Here is a 17,538-nt window from a genome sequence, read left to right on the forward strand (position 1 = left end):
CAATGGACGGAGCAGTAATTGAAAATAAAGAGTGGACATAAACAAATTGAATATCAGGTTAGTCAAAAGCGGGCTCTTCGCAACAGCCGTAGTCGGACCGAGAGAGGCGGAAAGGGAAACACTGGAAGTTTTTCGAAGTCTTGGCATCTCCCGACTTTTTCCCTTACTCACCTCCCCGGTCCAATCTCGATTCCTCACTTTCACCCCGAACATCCGGGCTGGGCTGGACTTGTTTTTCCTTTCTGCTCTCACATCCTCTTTTCTTTTCTACTCGTCCTTTCCCAGAGCATGATTTCGACAAAAATGTCTGCCGCCGCGCGAGCGGCGACCCTCCGGTCCCATGCTCCGGTTCTCAGAGCAGCTTCGCAAACATCCCGCACGGTATCATACTCGGCCCTGCAGGCTCAGACATTGAAGCTCTCAGCACAGACTCAAAAGGGTCGTCTTCCTGTCTCCCAGCTGGTTTCGCCATTCACCGTCCTTCCCTTGACCAGATCTTTCCACGCCGCCACCCCTCTCTTCCAACAACAGCAGAAACAGCAGGAGGAGAAAAAGGGTGACGAGTCCAAGAAAGAATCACATGGCGAGGAAGGCAAGGAGGAAGGCAAAGAGGAAGGCAAAGAGGAAGGCAAGGAGGAGAAGAAAGACCAGGCTCCTCCGCCGCCTCACGGTGACAAGTCTCCTTGGCAAGTGTTCCGCGATACTCTCCAGACCGAATTCAAGGCGTCCAAGGAATGGAATGAGTCTACTAAAGCTCTTGCTTCCTCGGCGCATCAGTTCACTGAGAACGAGAACATCAAGCGTGCCCGTGCCGCCTACGAGGCTGCGTCAAGCGCCACCACCAGCCGCACTGGTGCGGCTCTTAAGTCCACTGGTCAAGTTATTGGAAAGAGTGCCGCCTGGACTTGGAACACTTCTGTCGTGAAGGGAGTTCGCAAGGGTGTTAGCGCTACTGGTGAAGGACTCGAGAAAGCCACGCGACCCGTCCGTGAGACCGAGGCTTACAAGAGCGTGAAGGATGCCATTGATGACGGTAGCAGCTCTCGCTACGGTGGCTGGATGGAGAAGGAGGAGCGTCGACGACAGCGCCAGCTCCGCGAGCAGGCAGAACTCAAATCTGGAAAGCGCAAGGTGGAGCAGATGGTTGAGGATCCCAAGTAAGTTTTGATTTTAAATTTTATCCAGACAACACCCGCTAACCTTCCAACAGTGCCGGTACCAACGTTACTCTCCACAAGGATGCCGCTTGGAAGGAGTCATGGCGCAACTTCAAGGACTCGAACCCTATGATGCAGAAGCTCTTCGGCTTCCGGGAAGTCTACGAAGAGTCCGAGAACCCTTTCATCAGTACCGCTCGGAGCATCTCCGACCGAGTTACTGGCTTCTTCGCCGAGACCGAGACCGCCACTGTCATCAAGAAGTTCCGTGAGGTTGATCCTAACTTCCAGATGGAAGAGTTCCTCCGCGAACTCCGTGAATACATGCTTCCTGAAGTCCTGGACGCTTATGTCAAGGGCGACATTGAGACTTTGAAGCTCTGGCTCTCTGATGCGCAGTTCTCCGTCTACGCTGCCCTCGCCAAGCAATACACCACCGCTGGTCTGGTTTCGGATGGCCGCATCCTCGACATCCGTGGGGTTGACGTTATGAGCGCCCGCATTCTGGACCCCGGTGACATTCCCGTCTTCGTCGTTACCTGCCGTGCTCAGGAAGTTCATGTCTACAAGAACGCCAAGACCGGCAAGCTCGCTGCTGGTATGGAGGACAAGGTCCAGCTGGTCACCTACGCTATCGGCTTGACTCGCATCCCGGAGGAGGTCAACAACCCCGAGACCCGGGGCTGGAGACTGATCGAGCTGCAGAAGGCTGCTCGCGACTACATTTAAGCGGTCACACGGTCTCGCCCTTCGAGCATGCACTTGCTCCTTTCAACCCATATCCCTTCTTCCTCCCAAACCTCGCACATCTTCCTCTCGACTGTACAATATGACTGTTTGATATCAAGCCAGGCGGAACTGGCGCTTGTTTACGGTTATGTCTGTCCTACTGACCTTTTTGACCTTGGACAGTTGATGGGTGATTATTTTATTTTCATGTATTAATGTTCATTTCCTCCTTTCTATCTTGTCTTCTTGCCATTTTTGTGGGTCTGTTGTTTCTGCCCCCTTTGACGGTTGGCACAAAAGAAAACACCCCATCATCTCCATAGACTCGGACTGGCTGCGCGTTGGATTTGAGCTGGTCTGATGGCATTTGGTCTTGAGGTGTTTTGCGGCGTCCTGTGCTTTGCATTTTCACTCTCCCCTCGTCGACACTGTCTGATCTGCATGTGGGCCTTTGGCCATTTGATTTCGGTGATATTCTTGCTCGTTGGGCCTCTGGTGAGTCGGGATATCGACCATGGAGTTGCATGAGGTCGTGTATATATATATAGCAATGGAGAATTTACTGGTGACTCGCATATCTGCAATTGTAACTTTTTCAACTGAGAATATTCTCCATTGCGATGTGACGTCTGTTCCGAGCCTGCAACTAAAGATGCTCGCCGAGAATCTTCAGCAAAACCTCCGGACCAAACTGTGCAGCACGGCCTTCCGATGCAAAGGCAAGATACCCAGGTACATAGCCTTCGACATGGTGCGACGAATACTCTTGTAATACAGGGCTCGCGTTACGTTATCATCCGATATGGGACGTAGGTAGGGTTCCATCTCCTCCGGGGACCAACTCCAAATATGGATTTGGTACAAAAGGAGATAGCACTTGAAGACTAACATAGAAACGATTAATGTCTAAAGAACGCTATTGAAAGTAGAGTAGCATCAGATCGTGTCTTCTTTTCCAATGTCATCCATCAGTCGTTTTGATCATTTACTGGCCGCCCCGTCCGGCACCGCCACCACCACCCATCATATTGCGAGCCCTGAAAGCCAGTTAGTAAAGTTAAATGAAGCCCTGCAGTTGTCAAATGAACTTACATCTCGGCAATGCTAGGGTCGCTCATCAGGCTGGACATGTCAGGCATGCCACCACCCTGGCCAAAGCTCTCGGCCATCTGGCGCATGCGAGGGTTGCTCATAATGTTGTTCAGCATATCGGGGTTGCTCATGAGGTTCTGAGCCATGCTAGCGAACATAGGGTTGTTCATCATAGAACCCAGGTCGGGCATGCCACCGCCACCGCCACCCATACCACCCATCAAACCAGCCAGCGACGACAGATCCGGCATACCGCCGGCTCCACGGGATGCGCCGGGAGCATTGTCCAATTCCTCGGAGGGCGGCTCGTTATTGCCGCCGGCCTCTTCGATCTTTCGTGTCGCAGTCTCAAGGCCGCGACGCATGGCATCGCTGCCACCGTTGCCCTCAGCCTCAATGCCCTTCTCGTAAGCTTCTTTGGAAGCGTGGTAGTCACCAAGCTCGAACCGGGCGAGACCCAGACGGCTCCAGGCCTTGGAGTACTTAGGATCCGCCGCGACGGCAACCTCGGCGTCCTCGGCGGCCTTGTCAGCCTTTCCGGATGCGGAATAAGCGGCAGCACGGTTGGAGAGGTAGATAGGGTTGGCGGGGGCGATCTCCAGAGCCTGGGTGTACTTCTCAATTGCAGCGGGGTAATCCTTCTTGGCCATGAGAGCATTACCCTCGGACTTCAACTTATCGGACTCGGCGGTAGGCGCGCCAGGCTTGGGCTGCTCGGTTTGCGATTTCTGAGCGCCAGCATCGGTCTGGGGCGAAGACTTGTTGCGCAGCTTCTCGTAGACGCTGTAGATGTTGGCCAGAGATTGCCCACCAACAGCTTCCTTCATGGCAGCTTGGTCAGTAGGATCAACCTTGAAGGTATCGGCGATACACGACTGGGCGATCTCGATCGATTCGGCATCGTCGGCGGTGAGGGTGCCGTCCTTCAGGCTGCCGCCGAGGAAGTCAATGATGGCCAAAGCCAGACGCTTGTTGCTTTCGTTCGGGGCCTGCGAAATGCGCTATTAGTACCATGCACTTGCCATCTTGACCGAACCAGTATTTACCATGATCGCAACTCAAGAAAATATGGATGAGTGATGAACTAGAGTCGCTTCAGGGGAGGAAAAAAGAAAAGAGAATGCGGGGGGGAAGCTTGCCGCACGTGATACCGCTTATCGCGTTCGTTGGCTGTGTTTAGCTGCGCTTGTTCTCCTCGCGCTCACAGCTCGCGGACTCGAGCTTCCTGTGTGACTTTCCATTGGAGCGAGATGACTTTGGATGAGCTCCATTGTTAATACTAACTCCCCGTTTCGCCAGCTGAGCCATGTACTGGCCTAATGGGGTCCCCCGGGTCTACGCGATCAATGGCCCGGACATCGCCCATGTCTCCTCCGATGGGTATCCCGAGAATACAAACCCGAAAACAGAACGGAGAAGCTCGATAGACAATAGCGATGGTTCTGAGTATGCGCAGTCTCTAAACACCGAGAGCAATGAACCCAAACCCGAGCCGTCGTCCGAATCGGACACCGCCAAGTGGGAGCATGAACCGATTAATGGCCTCTGTGTCTCCCGCTCAGGACATATGTTTGCGACGATTACCGAGTCTTCTATTTCACTATGGCAAACGAGGGTATGTTCATGGGTAGACCTGTGTGCATGGGATTGCAATTGAGGAGCTTCCGTACTAACTGTTACCACAGCCTACGGCCGTCGTGGCTGCGATAGTTCGGTCCTTGTACTCATTAAAGACGTACGGCTCGAATGCAGCGCTCCTTATGCATCCAGACTCGACAATTTTGGTCGTGCAAACCTCCGGGGGTTATCTCCTGACTTATTCAGTAGCGTCGGACCCAGGAACACACGTCTACCAGCAACGGTTCGATCACTCCACACACCCACGTCGCCAGCAACTGGCGCATTTCGCCGCCGTTGAAGAGTCAAATGTGGTCGGAGACATTAGCATCAGATTCCGAATGGCAATCAAGATCGAGTCTGGGATTGTCAAGGCGCTGGCGCTGGATCAGGAGCTTGTTGTTGCCACTGTGAAGCCGCCAGCTATTCAGTGCATTCGGTGGGCTCCGGATTCTAGTGGAACACAAACCACTTCGGAGCTGTTGAGCCGCATTCTAGACATACCGAAGAAGGTTGCGGTGGTGGATATGGTTTATGACCGTGCCATGAACCTTCTGATTTGGCTTACGAGCACCGGCCAAGCATATGCTGTTCAACGAGCGCATGGTATGCAGCATGAACCGGATGCACCTAAGAAGCTGTTCCATGGGCATTGCTTCCACGACCCCGAGGACGATGGCGAGAAGGCCGTGAAGGTGGCTGTGAATGCTAGGTTCTCCTTGCTGACTGTCTTCTGTGCAAATGGCGAGATTTTGGTATACACTGCCAAGGACTATATGGGCAACGTGCCGCTATCCCAGAAGTTGCAGCTTCCAGCATCGCCTTCTACTACCGGGTCCTTGACGTTCATGAACTATTCGCCGGACGGATACTGTCTCTTCGCTGGCTACGAAAATGGCTGGACAACATGGAGTGTTTTTGGCAAGCCAGGCGGGAATAGCTTCACAGTTGATCCTACCTTGGCCGCTTCAAATGGCGAAGACTGGTTGACAGGTGTCTCAAGCGGCTGCTGGATCGGCGGTGGGTCCGATATCATTCTGTCAGGAAAAAGTGATCGACGACTCTGGATTCTGGAAACAGCTCGCAGTGCACTTACTGGCTGCTTCTCTGCAGCGAACCTCGCTCGAGGCTTGCTTCAGACGGGCACCGAGCTTATTCTTTACCGCGGACATGATCTCCCCGAGCTAATGACCATCTCTGGCAAGGACTCGCTGTGGCATCACGCGCAGTATCCCCCGGCATATCTTCACTCGCAATGGCCAATTCGATCATGTGTTGTATCCCAGGATGGACGATATGTTGCGATCGCAGGCCGGCGCGGACTGGCACATTACAGCGTGAATAGTGGTCGGTGGAAGGTCTTTGAAGATTCGAAGGTCGAGAACTCCTTTGCTGTTCGAGGAGGGATGTGCTGGTACGGACATATCCTGATTGCTGCCGTCGAAAGCAATGGATCGTACGAGGTATATTATTTTCCCTGGCTACCGGGTTTGCAAACTAACTTCCTATCAGGTGCGTCTTTACTCGCGTGAGGCTGCATTGAACAACAACTCGATCATGTTTATCGAGTATCTTCCAGCACCTGTGGTGTTCATTGGCCCCTCTGGAGAAGATTCTCTCTTGGTCTATACATACGACAACATTCTCTATCACTACGTTATCAACTCCACGCAGCCACAAATTACTCTCGTGCCTGTTGGACAAATTGCCTTTAATGGTATTGTTCGGGCACCGACTCGTGTGAGGGCTATCAGCTGGGTTTTGCCTGAGGAACAAATGCGTATGTCATCCTAGTCTTTTGATTGACATTGAACAGATCTAATTATTGAACAGGGAACGGCGATCCCTCTCAGGATGTCAAGGTCGCATCCGTGCTTCTCCTCGTTGATGGAAATCTCGTTCTGCTGCAGCCGACAGTGTCGGATGCAGGTGATCTCAAATACGACATGCGTGTTATTTCGCAAGATGTGGAGTACTATATCCTGATGCGTGACCAGGGATCCTTCAACTTTTCCCCTTCAGTCGACGAATCCCTCCCAGCAAGTCCTTCCGCCGAAATGTCGCTAGCCCCTTCTCAGAGCAGTCTATCTCTAAGAGACTCGCTGTGGATGTTCCGAGGCAAGGACCTCCTGGCATGGAATGACGTCCAGGATGTTTTGCAGCAAGAAACGGTGCCGGCACCGCTCAACATCCCTCTGGACTTCTATCCGCTCTCCGTACTGCTGAACAAAGGCATCGTCTTGGGTGTGGAATCCGAAGTGACCCAGCGACGAGATGTTACCTTTACCAGCCTCAAATTTGCCATTCGAGTATGCCCTCCTTCTGGACCCCTCATCTTCCATAACTAATAATCCCAGACACATCTCTTCCTCCCCTACTTCCTCCAATACAGCCTCACAAACCTCGGCACACCGGCCGCCCTCACCCTCTGCCGGCACTTCTCTCATCTCTCATACTTCGCCCACGCCCTCGAAATCCTCCTCCACCACGTCCTCGACGAAGAAGTCGACAACGAAAGCCGCGCCAACAAATCCTCCGACCCAACCGCCCGCGAAGGCCCTCTCCTTCCCACGGTTATCTCCTTTCTCCAAGCAACCCTCCCAACACGCGAGTACCTCGACATCGTAGTACAATGCACCCGCAAAACCGAGCTCCGCTTCTGGCGCACCCTATTCACCTACCTCCCTCCACCAAAAGACCTCTTCGAACAAGCCCTCCGCCTAGACGCCCTCAAAACAGCCGTCGGGTACCTCCTTGTTCTGCAGGCCTTTGAAGACGAAGAACAGGGCCACGATGGCCGCATAGAGGAATATGTCGTGCGGCTCATCGGCCTCGCTTCGCAGAAGAGTGATTGGGAGCTCTGTGCTGAGCTAGCTAGGTTCTTGATTGCGCTTGATGCGTCGGGCGAAATGCTTCAGCGTGCTATAGGTCGTGTTGGATTGCGTCAGCGGCCTTCTATGAACGGGGCGAACTCGGGGTTGCCTTCTAGGACTGGCTCGGCCGCTAGTGTTAAGGGTCTCGGGCTGAGTTTGCCTGTGCGCACGCTCTCTTGGTCGTCGATCTCGCCGACGGATTCTGTCTCGCAACGGAGTGGGCGCGATGGCGATGTGTCTGATGAGAATTCCCATTCGGCGGATAGTTGAGATGGGTGATCTCAATGGTCTTGTGTTTTATTTTCATTATTATTGTCAGGATGTGGTTATTTCGGCCTGTCTTGTATATACTCTGGATCTGGCGAATGATTGTTTCAATATTGAATTGAGTTAGGTGGTGAACACAGATCTTATACCTGCGTATGCACCTCATGACTTTAAGCCTCGCAGAGTCATCCAAGCCAGGACGTTCATGATGGCCTCCTTATCTGCCCGACTAACCTTTCCTATTCGTACCTCCAGCATTCCGCATCACTCTCTTAAAATTTCCAATCATTTTCTCATTTTCAAGTCATCATAAAAACAAAGCTTCTGGGTATCCCTACTGGTATATCCCCTCAACTAATCCAAAATCATCCTCCAAAGCCCATCCCCCAAAAAGTGACCCTCGTCCATAACAACCCCCTTGCCCTTAGCCTTCATCTCCTCGGTGCCCTGCTTGAGCGTCCCAACAAGACAAACCTCATTCTTGCCCTCCGCCTTAACAGCAACAACTTGGCCCGCCTCGATCGCATGCTCCGAGTCCGGTAGCCGTCCACCAGGAGACGTCAAGCCGGGTGCCATGAGAGCAGCGCCGGAGAGCACGAAGCGGATAGCGCCGCGGTCGATTTGGATTGTTGGGAGGGCGTTAGGGTAGGCGTGGATGAGCTTGAGGTGTGGAATTGGCGGGCCGTCGAAAGGCTGGAAGAAAAGGGGTGTTGAGTCTATCGTGTACAGGGTTGTACGTTCCGGGCTGCGGTGCTCATTACGTTAGTTTGGTGGTATTGTATCCGGTGTAGAGATAGGTGGTGGGAAGTGGGTGTGGAAGATAGACAAGGATAGGGGGAAACGTACAGTTTCACGGCCTCTAGAGATGCCTTTTTGGGCATGATCTCTTCGATGTAGGGCTCGAAGCCCGGGTAGGTGTCCAGCAGCTTCTGGCGCAGGCCGCGCTGCACGGAGGACTTGACCTTGGAGCGATTGCTCGACGGGATCCTGTTTTGGGCAGCTTCATTAGCACCTTGCACATTTCCTCTTACTGAGAGGTCTTTTATAGGCTCCACTTACTCTTTCTTGAACATGATGCTGGTTATTGGAGGTCAATGAGTGCTCCGAGTGCGTGAAGTGGGATGCACGGGGAGTGTCACGTGATATTATCTACATTTTGCAGAGCTCGGTTTTCGGAGCTTCGAGCTGCCTTGCTACGACCTGAATTGAGTGGACGGATGGTCCATTCTATCTAGAGATGATGGAAACTACGGTAGTCCTGCATGTCACGCTTGAACAGATATTTTCATTTTATGAACTATCTAAACCGAGCGCTGGAAGGCACGGCTTGATGAGATGGTATCCTCAACAAAGCATCTAGCCCTTGGCAGCACCGGCCTTGATGAGGAGGATATCACCATCCTCGACAACGTAGTCCTTGCCCTTGGTCATGACCTTACCCGCAGCCTTGACGGCACCTTCATCGCCAAGCTCCTTCAGGAGAGCAAAGTTATACACGATGGCCTGGATGAAGGTCTTCTCAAAGTCAGTGTGGATAACACCGGCGGCAGCAGGGGCCTTGATGCCCTTGCGGATAGTCCACTGGCGGACCTCATCAGTACCGGTAGTGAAGAAGCTGGCTAGGTTCAGGGCCTGACGCATGGTAGTGATAACCTTAGGCAGACCGGACTTGGTGCCCAGCTTCTTGCACTCCTCCTCGGCGGCAGCATCGTCACCCATCTGTGTAAGACGCTCCTCGAAGCAGGCAGAGATGGGGAGGATGGGGCAGTTGGGAGAGTTGGTCTTGATCCACTCGAACAGAGGAGGCAGGTACTTGTTCTTCTGGCGGATGTAGTCCTTCTCGCTCAGGTTGACCAGGTACACAACGGGCTTGGCAGTGAGCAGGAACAGGGGGTTGATGACCTCGACCTAAAACCATCGTTGTCAGCATGATGTTGAGAACGGTTTGAGTGTTTTTCAAAACGAAAGAACTCCAAAGAATTCAGTGTAGTTTTTCTTCTCAATGCGCCCTCTACAGAATTAAAAAATGAGGGCACTCGACGAGCTGGGTTTGTTTCGCGCTCATGGCGCTTATTCATCATGGTAAAGGAGTGTGTAGGGGGGGAAAAAAGTGGAAGGAAATTTTTTCACATACCTCCTTGGGGCTCCAGTCACCGTCGCGAATGTTCTTGCCCTCCTTAAGCCACTCGAGGACCTTGCCAGTAGTGGCTTCCTCCTCCTTCATTTTCTTCATCTCAAGAGACTGACCACCACGGCGAGTCTGCTTAGACAGGGCGTCGAGAGCCTTCTCGACGAACTCGATATCCTTGATGCGAAGCTCCTCGCTGATGATGGTCAAATCACGTACGGGATCGACATCGCCCTCGACGTGGATAATCTCGGCATCATCGAAGCAGCGCACCACCTGGAAGATGGCATCAACGGCGCGGATGTGCGACAAGAACGAGTTACCCAGACCGGCACCAGTCGAGGCACCACGAGTCAGACCGGCAATATCGTAGACAGTCAAGTTGGCGGGAACCTGCGACTTGGGCTTGTAGTGGTCGACGAGCCAGTCGTACCGCTCATCGGGAACGATGACACGGGCCTCTTCGGGGTCAATTGTGGCATACGGGAAGTTGGCCGGGTTACCCAAAGAGGACTTGGTGATGGACTGGAAAAGAGTGGATTTGCCGACGTTGGCAAGACCAACCTAGAATCATCGTGAGTCCATGTTCAGATGATAGAGAAACCAGAGTTGTGGTTGAAGGGGGAAAAAAGAAAAGAAAAGGGAACAGGGGGACAGCTCGGCTTAAATAGTTTGTGTGGAATTAAAAAGTGGACTGTGCTGTGCGAAAAAAAGAACACAAAAAAGGGTGGGGACACTGCTCACATACGATACCGCTCTTCAAGTTGTTTCCGGGACGGCCCAGAAGGACCTTCTCTTGAACTTGAGCCTTCTTGGGAGGCATTTTATTGGACTTCTTTTTCCGGCTGGAGTAGAAGCGACAGGAAAGAGGTGGGAGGGTGGGGGAGGTGGAAAGGCGGAAGCGGGCGCAGGGATGGCGCGCGGTGAAAGCAGTACCAGCTGCGGATCGATCGACGATACGAAGGAAGAAAAGGGAGGTGGTCGGGAGAGACGTGATGATGGGTGCCCACGAGGATAGTGGGCAAGGTCAATTGGCTTGAGAATAAGGAAAGAAGACAAGGAGTGGCTTGATACGGTCGCAAAGATGACGAGGTTCAACCTGTCATCGAAGTTTTCTGCCCGACTTCGGTCACCGCTCACGTGCTGGCTGAGCCCTGCCCTTGACGTCAATTGTTTTCAACAGTGTTGTTTATTACTTCAGTAGACTTGTAGCCTTTTCTTTAAGGGTTCAAACATCTCTCATTTAGAAAGACACTTCTACAGCCGCTTTCGATCTAGTGACAACGTATAGATGTGGGACGGCTTTTCGGTTGTAGTTCTACAATTTACCACACCCGAGTAAACAATGATATAGAATGCTTTTTGCGTAACGGGCATTCGCCTAGCATATGATACAAATACAGACATAAATAAAAGAAAGGCCATAATTGCCTCTACAATGAAGGAAAAACCAATGCAAACCTCCCATAGCCCAATCCCAAACAGCACACATGTCAACGCCCAAAGACACAGGAATATCAGCGAGAGCTAATATCATCATAAGTCCATCGCATCACCATCCACGCGGTCGACCATGTCAAGAAGCTTGGCATACGGAACAGTCACACGCTGAAGCTCGCGGTATTTGCCTGGAAATCGTCAGCGATGTTAAGTAATAAAGTAATGGGAGACACAAGAACGTACCGAGAGCCAGTATCACCTCCTTTAGTAAGGTCTCCCGTGGCCAGCCACATAGATCTTCTGAGCTCTCACGCCAGTTTCGGCCTTCGCGCTCGTTGGCTTGGAGATTCGTTACGGCTTCAGAGCCTTCTTCATCTTCGAACAGGCCGCCGATTAAACCCTTTAGTAGTTCCTCGACCTTCATTTTCAATCCCTCCGCGCCGATTCGCTTAGCGTACATGTTCAGGTAGAGGCGGAACTCTTCCTTGGAGCCTAGAGACAATGCAGCAGCCAGGCGGTTCTCAAGATGGGCGATGGAAACACTCGACTCGAAGGTTTCGTAGCCTTCACGAGATAGTAGGACCTTAACGAGTCGCTGCAAGAAGTATGCACGGCCACGCAGAAGAGTCTCGTTGGTGGTGTTGCGCTCGAGGAAGGGGATGATACCGGCAGACACGGCTGCCTTCGCATCTCTGGTATCTTGCTGGGCATCTCTTGCCTGTAGGTTATTAACAGGGGCGTCTGTGGAGTTCCAGTACTGGCTGCCGACGGCCCACCAGGCTTCTGAGATGCGCTGCCATGTGTACATGGATGGCGAGTAGGAGTAGCCTTCACCGTTGGTCAGGGAGACTACTACACGGCCTTCGGAGTTGATGCGCGCATCTGTCACGGCGGGCGCAGCGGTGGGATTTGCGCCAAGTGTGTGGATTGCAGCGTCAAGGACGGGCTGGAGGGAGACGGGTGGGTGAGGGGAAGAGAGATGCTTCACGTTCCATACGTAGCACATGCCCACGGAGGAGATGCACAAGATCCACGGGCCATTGCACTCCAAGATTACGGGCTGCGCTTCTAGGACCAACGCGCTTACTAGTCGGCGGCCTGCTGGGGTCCAGAGGTAGACTGAGCCGTCCTCGCAGGCAGCGGCCCACATGCTCTGATTGCCTGTCACCAGGAGAACAGACCGAGGCAGGAAGTCTTGCCACAATGGCTGCTCTCCACGGAACAGCGTAAGGCGTACTGGCTCCCGATCCACAGCCCGGCCAGTCAAGCTGGCTATCGAAGGATTGCGAGCCTCGAAAACCACATCCACTCGTGACTTGGTACTTGAGTCTCCCCCTCCCGGGGCTGGCGGTTCCGTAGGCTTCCCACTCGAATCAATCGCGCGTAGGATGAGGGTGCGGATTTTGGGAACGGCCAGACGGAGCTGACTGACCGACATGCAGGGGTTGATGACGGCAGGACGAATGAACTCTGGGGTTTGCTGTTGGCCGGTGGCACCGGGCTGCACTTGTGCAGGGAGGAGTCCATCAGGAGTGTTGGCCATAATCGGCGTCGCACCATTCTGGCTCGCTACAGCCACGCGCTTCTCAACCTGCCCGTCTTCATCACCTTCGAGTTGGGCCAGTTTGCGCTTGTTGCCGAGAAGAAGAGCAGTCAGACCACCTTTAGGCAAGCCATCAAAGGGCTTCGAGAGGTCAACAAGAGATGTGGGTGCATCAGCTTTCACTTGACTGCTGACTGAAGCCATCAAGCGAGCTTGAGGGAGGGAAGATTCGCCAGCTCCAGCTCCAGAGACAAGCAGAGGTGCAATGCGCTTCTTGCCCTCTTTTGTGTATGTCGGGCGCTGCTTGAGTCTCTCCAGCTTAGCTTGGTACGGATCCGGTTTGTCCTTCTCAGATACAGAAACATTCGGTGTTGACCCGGTGCCGTTCGTCTGAGTCTTGTTGTTGTCTGCAGCCGGAGATGGTACTTGAGCGGGAGTTGTGCCGTTCGATGGCTGCGGCGCTGATCCATTCACAGCAGGTTCCGCAGCCGCATGGCCGTCACCCATCAGTGCACCCATACGGCCCTCAACTCCCTTGATTTCGCCAGCTTTGCTCTTCTCTTCTAATAGCAACCCGTCCGTGGTTTCCGTGATGCCGGCGCCCTTACGGTTCGTTCCAAATTTGGTCAGAGACTTTTCGTTTTCTTCCATTTCCACGGCATAACCCAGCTCGCCTTCCTCGAATCGGGCCGCGACGATGGTGCCATCCAGAGCAGTAGCAAATAGACACTTGCCATCCGGACTCCAGGCCAGGTCTGACATCGACTTAGCGGCCATCTCCTGTGCGACCACGATCGGGCGAGCATTGCTCGTAATCCAAACGCTAAGAGATTTGTCTGCACCCGCACATGCAATTACAGTGATGTGGTGCACTGCGTGGTTATCAGGCGGATTCTTTTTGATCGGTTCCCTCGAATATAGTCGAGGAGAAAACGAGCAGACCTCGACAGGAGCTTCATGGCCGATGAGATTGATATCACCGTCCCAAGATCCACGGTTGATAATCGCAACCGAGCTCACAGGACCATTAACCGCATTTGCAGCTGCAATGTGCATTCCATCAGGAGACCACGAACAGCGGCGGAAGTATGCAGTAAGCGGAGAGTTTGCGAATGGAGCGGAGATGGTCTGTTCCAAGATGAAGTTGTTCATTTGATCGTGGGAAGAGGAGTTCGGGGCCGGTGATGTGAATCGGAAGATGCGAACAGTGCGATCATCGCTGGCGGTAGCAAAGTACTTGTTTGCTGGGTCGAAAGTGATGCCCTTGACATGACTCTGGTGCACCGCTATCGTCTTCAGTTTTTCGAATGTATGTCCAGACCATACAACCACCTTCGAGTCAAGGCCGACGGAAACCAGAATCGACGAGTCGTGCGACCACCCTAGATCCTGAACATCGTTGTCGTGGCCGATCAATCGCCGGATAGTGCGCCAGTTCTCGACAGGAGGTGCCTCGTCCGAGCCTGCATAGAATTCCCAGAATCATTAGTGTCTGCCGTTGCTTTGTTTCCAGCGGTTGCAGGACCTACCGAATGTTGAGTGTGTTGGCGGGTTGGCATCAAGTGTGTAAACGCAAACAATCTTATCATCCGCTCCCGAGGCAAGGTATTTTCCATTTGGCGAAAAGCGAACAGTGTGAATTGTGCCGGAGTGGTTGCTCATCGACGCAAGCTGTTTCGGCTTATCGGCGAACTCGGGATTGCCGGTGTTGTAAATGGCCTCTGTAGACCAGATCCGAACGTATCCGTCTAGCGCGCAGAAAGAGCGAACATGTCAGTGGCAATCCTTCAAGGCATTTTTGCTGCTGCCCAAGCTCTACTCTCGCCCTCGGTATCCATGCGGGTATCCAGGAAGCTCACCTCCAGCGGCAGTCACCAGTCTCTTTCCATCGGGCGACACATCGCAACTATAAACCTCAAAGTCTTTCCGTTCGCCTGTCCAAACCAAAAAAATGTTAGCCTAGTTCTCGATGGTATGTGCTATGCCAGAACTGCAAAGACAGACACCTCATCTGACGCTCGCAGCAATGGAGAAAGGGGCCGTCGCAAAGAGCGTACCTCCGTGCGTGAGCCAGACCGGCTTGATGATATGCATTGCGCAGCGCGCGCAGAGTGCGCTCCCTCTTTAATCCTACACACAGATAGTAATGATTTGGTTGATTGGGATATGCTCCCGCGTTGCGGCTTAGCTCCGGGAGCGAGATTCGAGGAGAGCGTAGGTGGTGAGATGGTCAGGTGTTTATTGTATGAACATTGCACTCTGGCAGTAATAGCGAATCCGAGCCAGGAAGTCCTGCAGACACACACAAATACAGTGTGTGACAGCCGACAGATCGCAAGGAAATGGAGATGGAGGGGGATGGAAGGTGGAGGGCGAGGGACAGGGCGCGATCAAAAAGTCGCGATCTCCATTTAGCGCGTGGCCCGAGCTCCCTTTCGCGTTTGACTTCTTGCATACGCACCTTTAATACTTGAATCTACAAATTGAAGTCGTCTTGGAAGATATCAAGATTACACTTATCATACACGCTTTTCCTTTCTTCGCCCTTGGTCAATGCCCGCGGTTTCCCTATGTACACAATACAACTCGGGTCACAGATTCCATCCCACTGGGCCAAGTCAAGCAATGCCGACATGACTCCCGAAACAATGCTGCAAAGGAAACGAAAATATGAGCGGGGAAAGTGGTACAAAGATCATCGGCTGCTTTGGCGAGGCTGCACTGGCAGGATGCAAAAGAACATAGGAAATGAAAGGAATCATAGTTGTCGTTTCACTTGAAGAGATCAAGTTCACCTCTTCTGCTGGCTGGTTTCATCGAAGCTTTCCAGAACACTCTGTGCAACACTGCCCTGGTGCTCCTCGTTGGGCTCAGTCTCGCTTTCCACATGCTCCTCCGGGTGAGTTCTGCGGGTAGGCTCCGAAGACCGAGGTGCCTCCTGTGCACCAATAGCCTTGGCAGCAAGGGTTTTGGCCTGGGACTCGCTCACCTTGCCGTAGACAGACATGGCGCTGGCAATCATGCCACCGATGTCTCCAACGTTGCCAGGAACGACGACCGCAGTACCCTCACGAGCCAACTTACCGAAAGCGTCGACATACTTCTCGGCGACACTTAAGCTAATAGCGCTTTGGGCATCCTGCTGGCCCTCCTGGATCGCCTGGGCAACAGCCTCAATTCCGCGCGCGGTAGCCTGAGCCTTGAGCTGGATGGCCTGAGCCTCACCAGTAGCCCGGTTGATTTGCTCTTCGCGCAGTGCCTCGGACGCCAGAATGACAGACTGCTTGCGACCCTCGGCGATGTTGATTGCGCTCTGACGCTGACCTTCCGAATCAAGAATCTCAGCCCGCTTCGACCGCTCAGCGGTGACCTGGCGGTGCATGGCGGCAACGACACCGTCCGGCGCGTGAATATCCCGAATTTCATATCGAAGGCAGACAACACCCCAGTCTTGCGCAGCCTCGTTGATAGCTTGTGTAATATTCGTGTTGAGAGTGGCACGCTCCTTTAGGACATGGTCCAGAGTCAACTGACCGATCTCAGATCGCATAGTCGTCTGCGCCAGCTGCGAAATGGCGTACTCCGCATCCTCGACGCCGTAGCTAGAACCCGTCCACCATTAGTCACTTTCCCAACCCAGGATAGACCTTCAACATCTCCGGTGACTCACCTTGCTTTGTATGCGTCAAATACCCGCGTGTACAAAACACCATCAAGCTCCAGAGTGACGTTATCCGCCGTAATAGCATTCTGGCTCGGGATCTCGATCGCCGACTCCTTCAGGCTCTTCACATAGGCAATACGGTCCAGGAAAGGAACCAGAATAGCGAGACCAGGCTCCAAGATCCGGTGGAACTTGCCCATCCGCTCAACAATCCATGCCGTTTGCTGGGGCACGAAGCGGACAACGGTGTTCGCGGGAAGAGTTTGCCGGTTGCTGAAGTAGGTAACGGGGCCACCGCCCTGTTGCGGCTGGCCGGATGCGAAGCTGCTGAAAAGAGACTCGGGGGCGAGACTGCGAGGAGAATTTGAGAGAGCTCGTGTCTGGGTTGGAGTCACGACCGCGGCGGTTCGGGGGAGACGGCGGCCCTGGTGAAGCAGGGTGGAGCTGCGAGACCGTAATAGTCTCGAGCTTTGGCGATATGCACCCTCCATATTGGGGAATTTGATCGACGGGATTGAATGGTGGGGAGATGGAAGGACAGCTCGGTCAGACGAGCTAGCGGAACAAGGTTCGGCTTTGGAGATGTTGGTGCCTGAGGCGATGCGGCGACGCGGTTCTCTCCGCACTCGATGTACCGCCTTTTCAACACGACTTGAGATGCTAGAGTCGAGACACTTCATAGTCAATTTGCTAGAAAGGAAACTTTTGCAGTAATGCAAAGGGAAGATCACAGCTTCGAAATTGCTTTCTCAATAATTTGTTTTAATAGCATGTCGCGACAGTAGCTGGCCGGGGTGACCTATGGAGACAGAGCTACGGGTTCTACCGATAATGATAATAGTTCGCAGTACAAACTGATTGAACTACAGTAAGAGTACTATCCATCGCTTGGATGGACGTCCAAACAGCATTGCTTGGATTTTGGCCCTATATACGTCAAGGTGTCATGAGCACTGTTTATATGAGAGGCGAACCCCATTGGCTAAATGAGCTGCAATATCTGGAGGATTCAACAATTCCATACAGCA

General features: G+C 53.1%; 7 protein-coding genes across 7 annotated transcripts; 2 read left to right on the top strand and 5 right to left on the bottom strand.

The window, feature by feature from the left end:
* Nucleotides 1–303: 303 nt before the first annotated feature.
* tim44 (protein translocase subunit TIM44) lies at nucleotides 304–1,886 on the top strand (the record flags this gene model as incomplete). Its single annotated transcript, XM_058451263.1, has 2 exons — nucleotides 304–1,157; nucleotides 1,211–1,886. 2 exons carry the CDS (start codon nucleotides 304–306, stop codon nucleotides 1,884–1,886), a joined length of 1,530 nt encoding a protein of 509 aa, XP_058310725.1.
* A 985-nt stretch (nucleotides 1,887–2,871) lies between these two features.
* N7498_004202 (uncharacterized protein) lies at nucleotides 2,872–4,027 on the bottom strand (the record flags this gene model as incomplete). The annotated part of the gene is made up of 3 exons (XM_058451264.1): nucleotides 2,872–2,923; nucleotides 2,979–3,967; nucleotides 4,025–4,027. 3 exons carry the CDS (start codon nucleotides 4,025–4,027, stop codon nucleotides 2,872–2,874), a joined length of 1,044 nt encoding a protein of 347 aa, XP_058310726.1.
* A 257-nt stretch (nucleotides 4,028–4,284) lies between these two features.
* Nucleotides 4,285–7,738, top strand: N7498_004203 (RIC1 family protein; the record flags this gene model as incomplete). Its single annotated transcript, XM_058451265.1, has 5 exons — nucleotides 4,285–4,593; nucleotides 4,664–6,058; nucleotides 6,108–6,375; nucleotides 6,429–6,904; nucleotides 6,953–7,738. 5 exons carry the CDS (start codon nucleotides 4,285–4,287, stop codon nucleotides 7,736–7,738), a joined length of 3,234 nt encoding a protein of 1,077 aa, XP_058310727.1.
* A 351-nt stretch (nucleotides 7,739–8,089) lies between these two features.
* Nucleotides 8,090–8,832, bottom strand: N7498_004204 (translation machinery-associated protein 20; the record flags this gene model as incomplete). Its single annotated transcript, XM_058451266.1, has 3 exons — nucleotides 8,795–8,832; nucleotides 8,582–8,722; nucleotides 8,090–8,480 (listed from the first exon to the last, which is right to left on the bottom strand). Exons 1-3 carry the CDS (start codon nucleotides 8,806–8,808, stop codon nucleotides 8,090–8,092), a joined length of 546 nt encoding a protein of 181 aa, XP_058310728.1. The 5' UTR covers nucleotides 8,809–8,832.
* A 259-nt stretch (nucleotides 8,833–9,091) lies between these two features.
* On the bottom strand, nucleotides 9,092–10,686 carry N7498_004205 (YchF/Obg family ATPase; the record flags this gene model as incomplete). Its single annotated transcript, XM_058451267.1, has 3 exons — nucleotides 9,092–9,643; nucleotides 9,870–10,427; nucleotides 10,612–10,686. 3 exons carry the CDS (start codon nucleotides 10,684–10,686, stop codon nucleotides 9,092–9,094), a joined length of 1,185 nt encoding a protein of 394 aa, XP_058310729.1.
* Nucleotides 10,687–11,399: 713 nt separating this feature from the next.
* hir1 (putative histone transcription regulator Hir1) lies at nucleotides 11,400–14,940 on the bottom strand (the record flags this gene model as incomplete). Its single annotated transcript, XM_058451268.1, has 5 exons — nucleotides 11,400–11,491; nucleotides 11,547–14,309; nucleotides 14,376–14,594; nucleotides 14,706–14,780; nucleotides 14,904–14,940. The coding sequence occupies 5 exons, from the start codon at nucleotides 14,938–14,940 to the stop codon at nucleotides 11,400–11,402; spliced, it is 3,186 nt and encodes a 1,061-aa protein (XP_058310730.1).
* Nucleotides 14,941–15,637: 697 nt separating this feature from the next.
* N7498_004207 (SPFH domain-containing protein) lies at nucleotides 15,638–17,001 on the bottom strand (the record flags this gene model as incomplete). Its single annotated transcript, XM_058451269.1, has 2 exons — nucleotides 15,638–16,448; nucleotides 16,517–17,001. The coding sequence occupies 2 exons, from the start codon at nucleotides 16,999–17,001 to the stop codon at nucleotides 15,638–15,640; spliced, it is 1,296 nt and encodes a 431-aa protein (XP_058310731.1).
* Between the last annotated feature and the right edge of the window lie 537 nt (nucleotides 17,002–17,538).

This window comes from Penicillium cinerascens, assembly GCF_028974065.1.
Source record: "Penicillium cinerascens strain IBT 15544 chromosome Unknown contig_24_segment0_segment0, whole genome shotgun sequence".
Taxonomy (NCBI): Eukaryota; Fungi; Ascomycota; class Eurotiomycetes; order Eurotiales; family Aspergillaceae; genus Penicillium; species Penicillium cinerascens.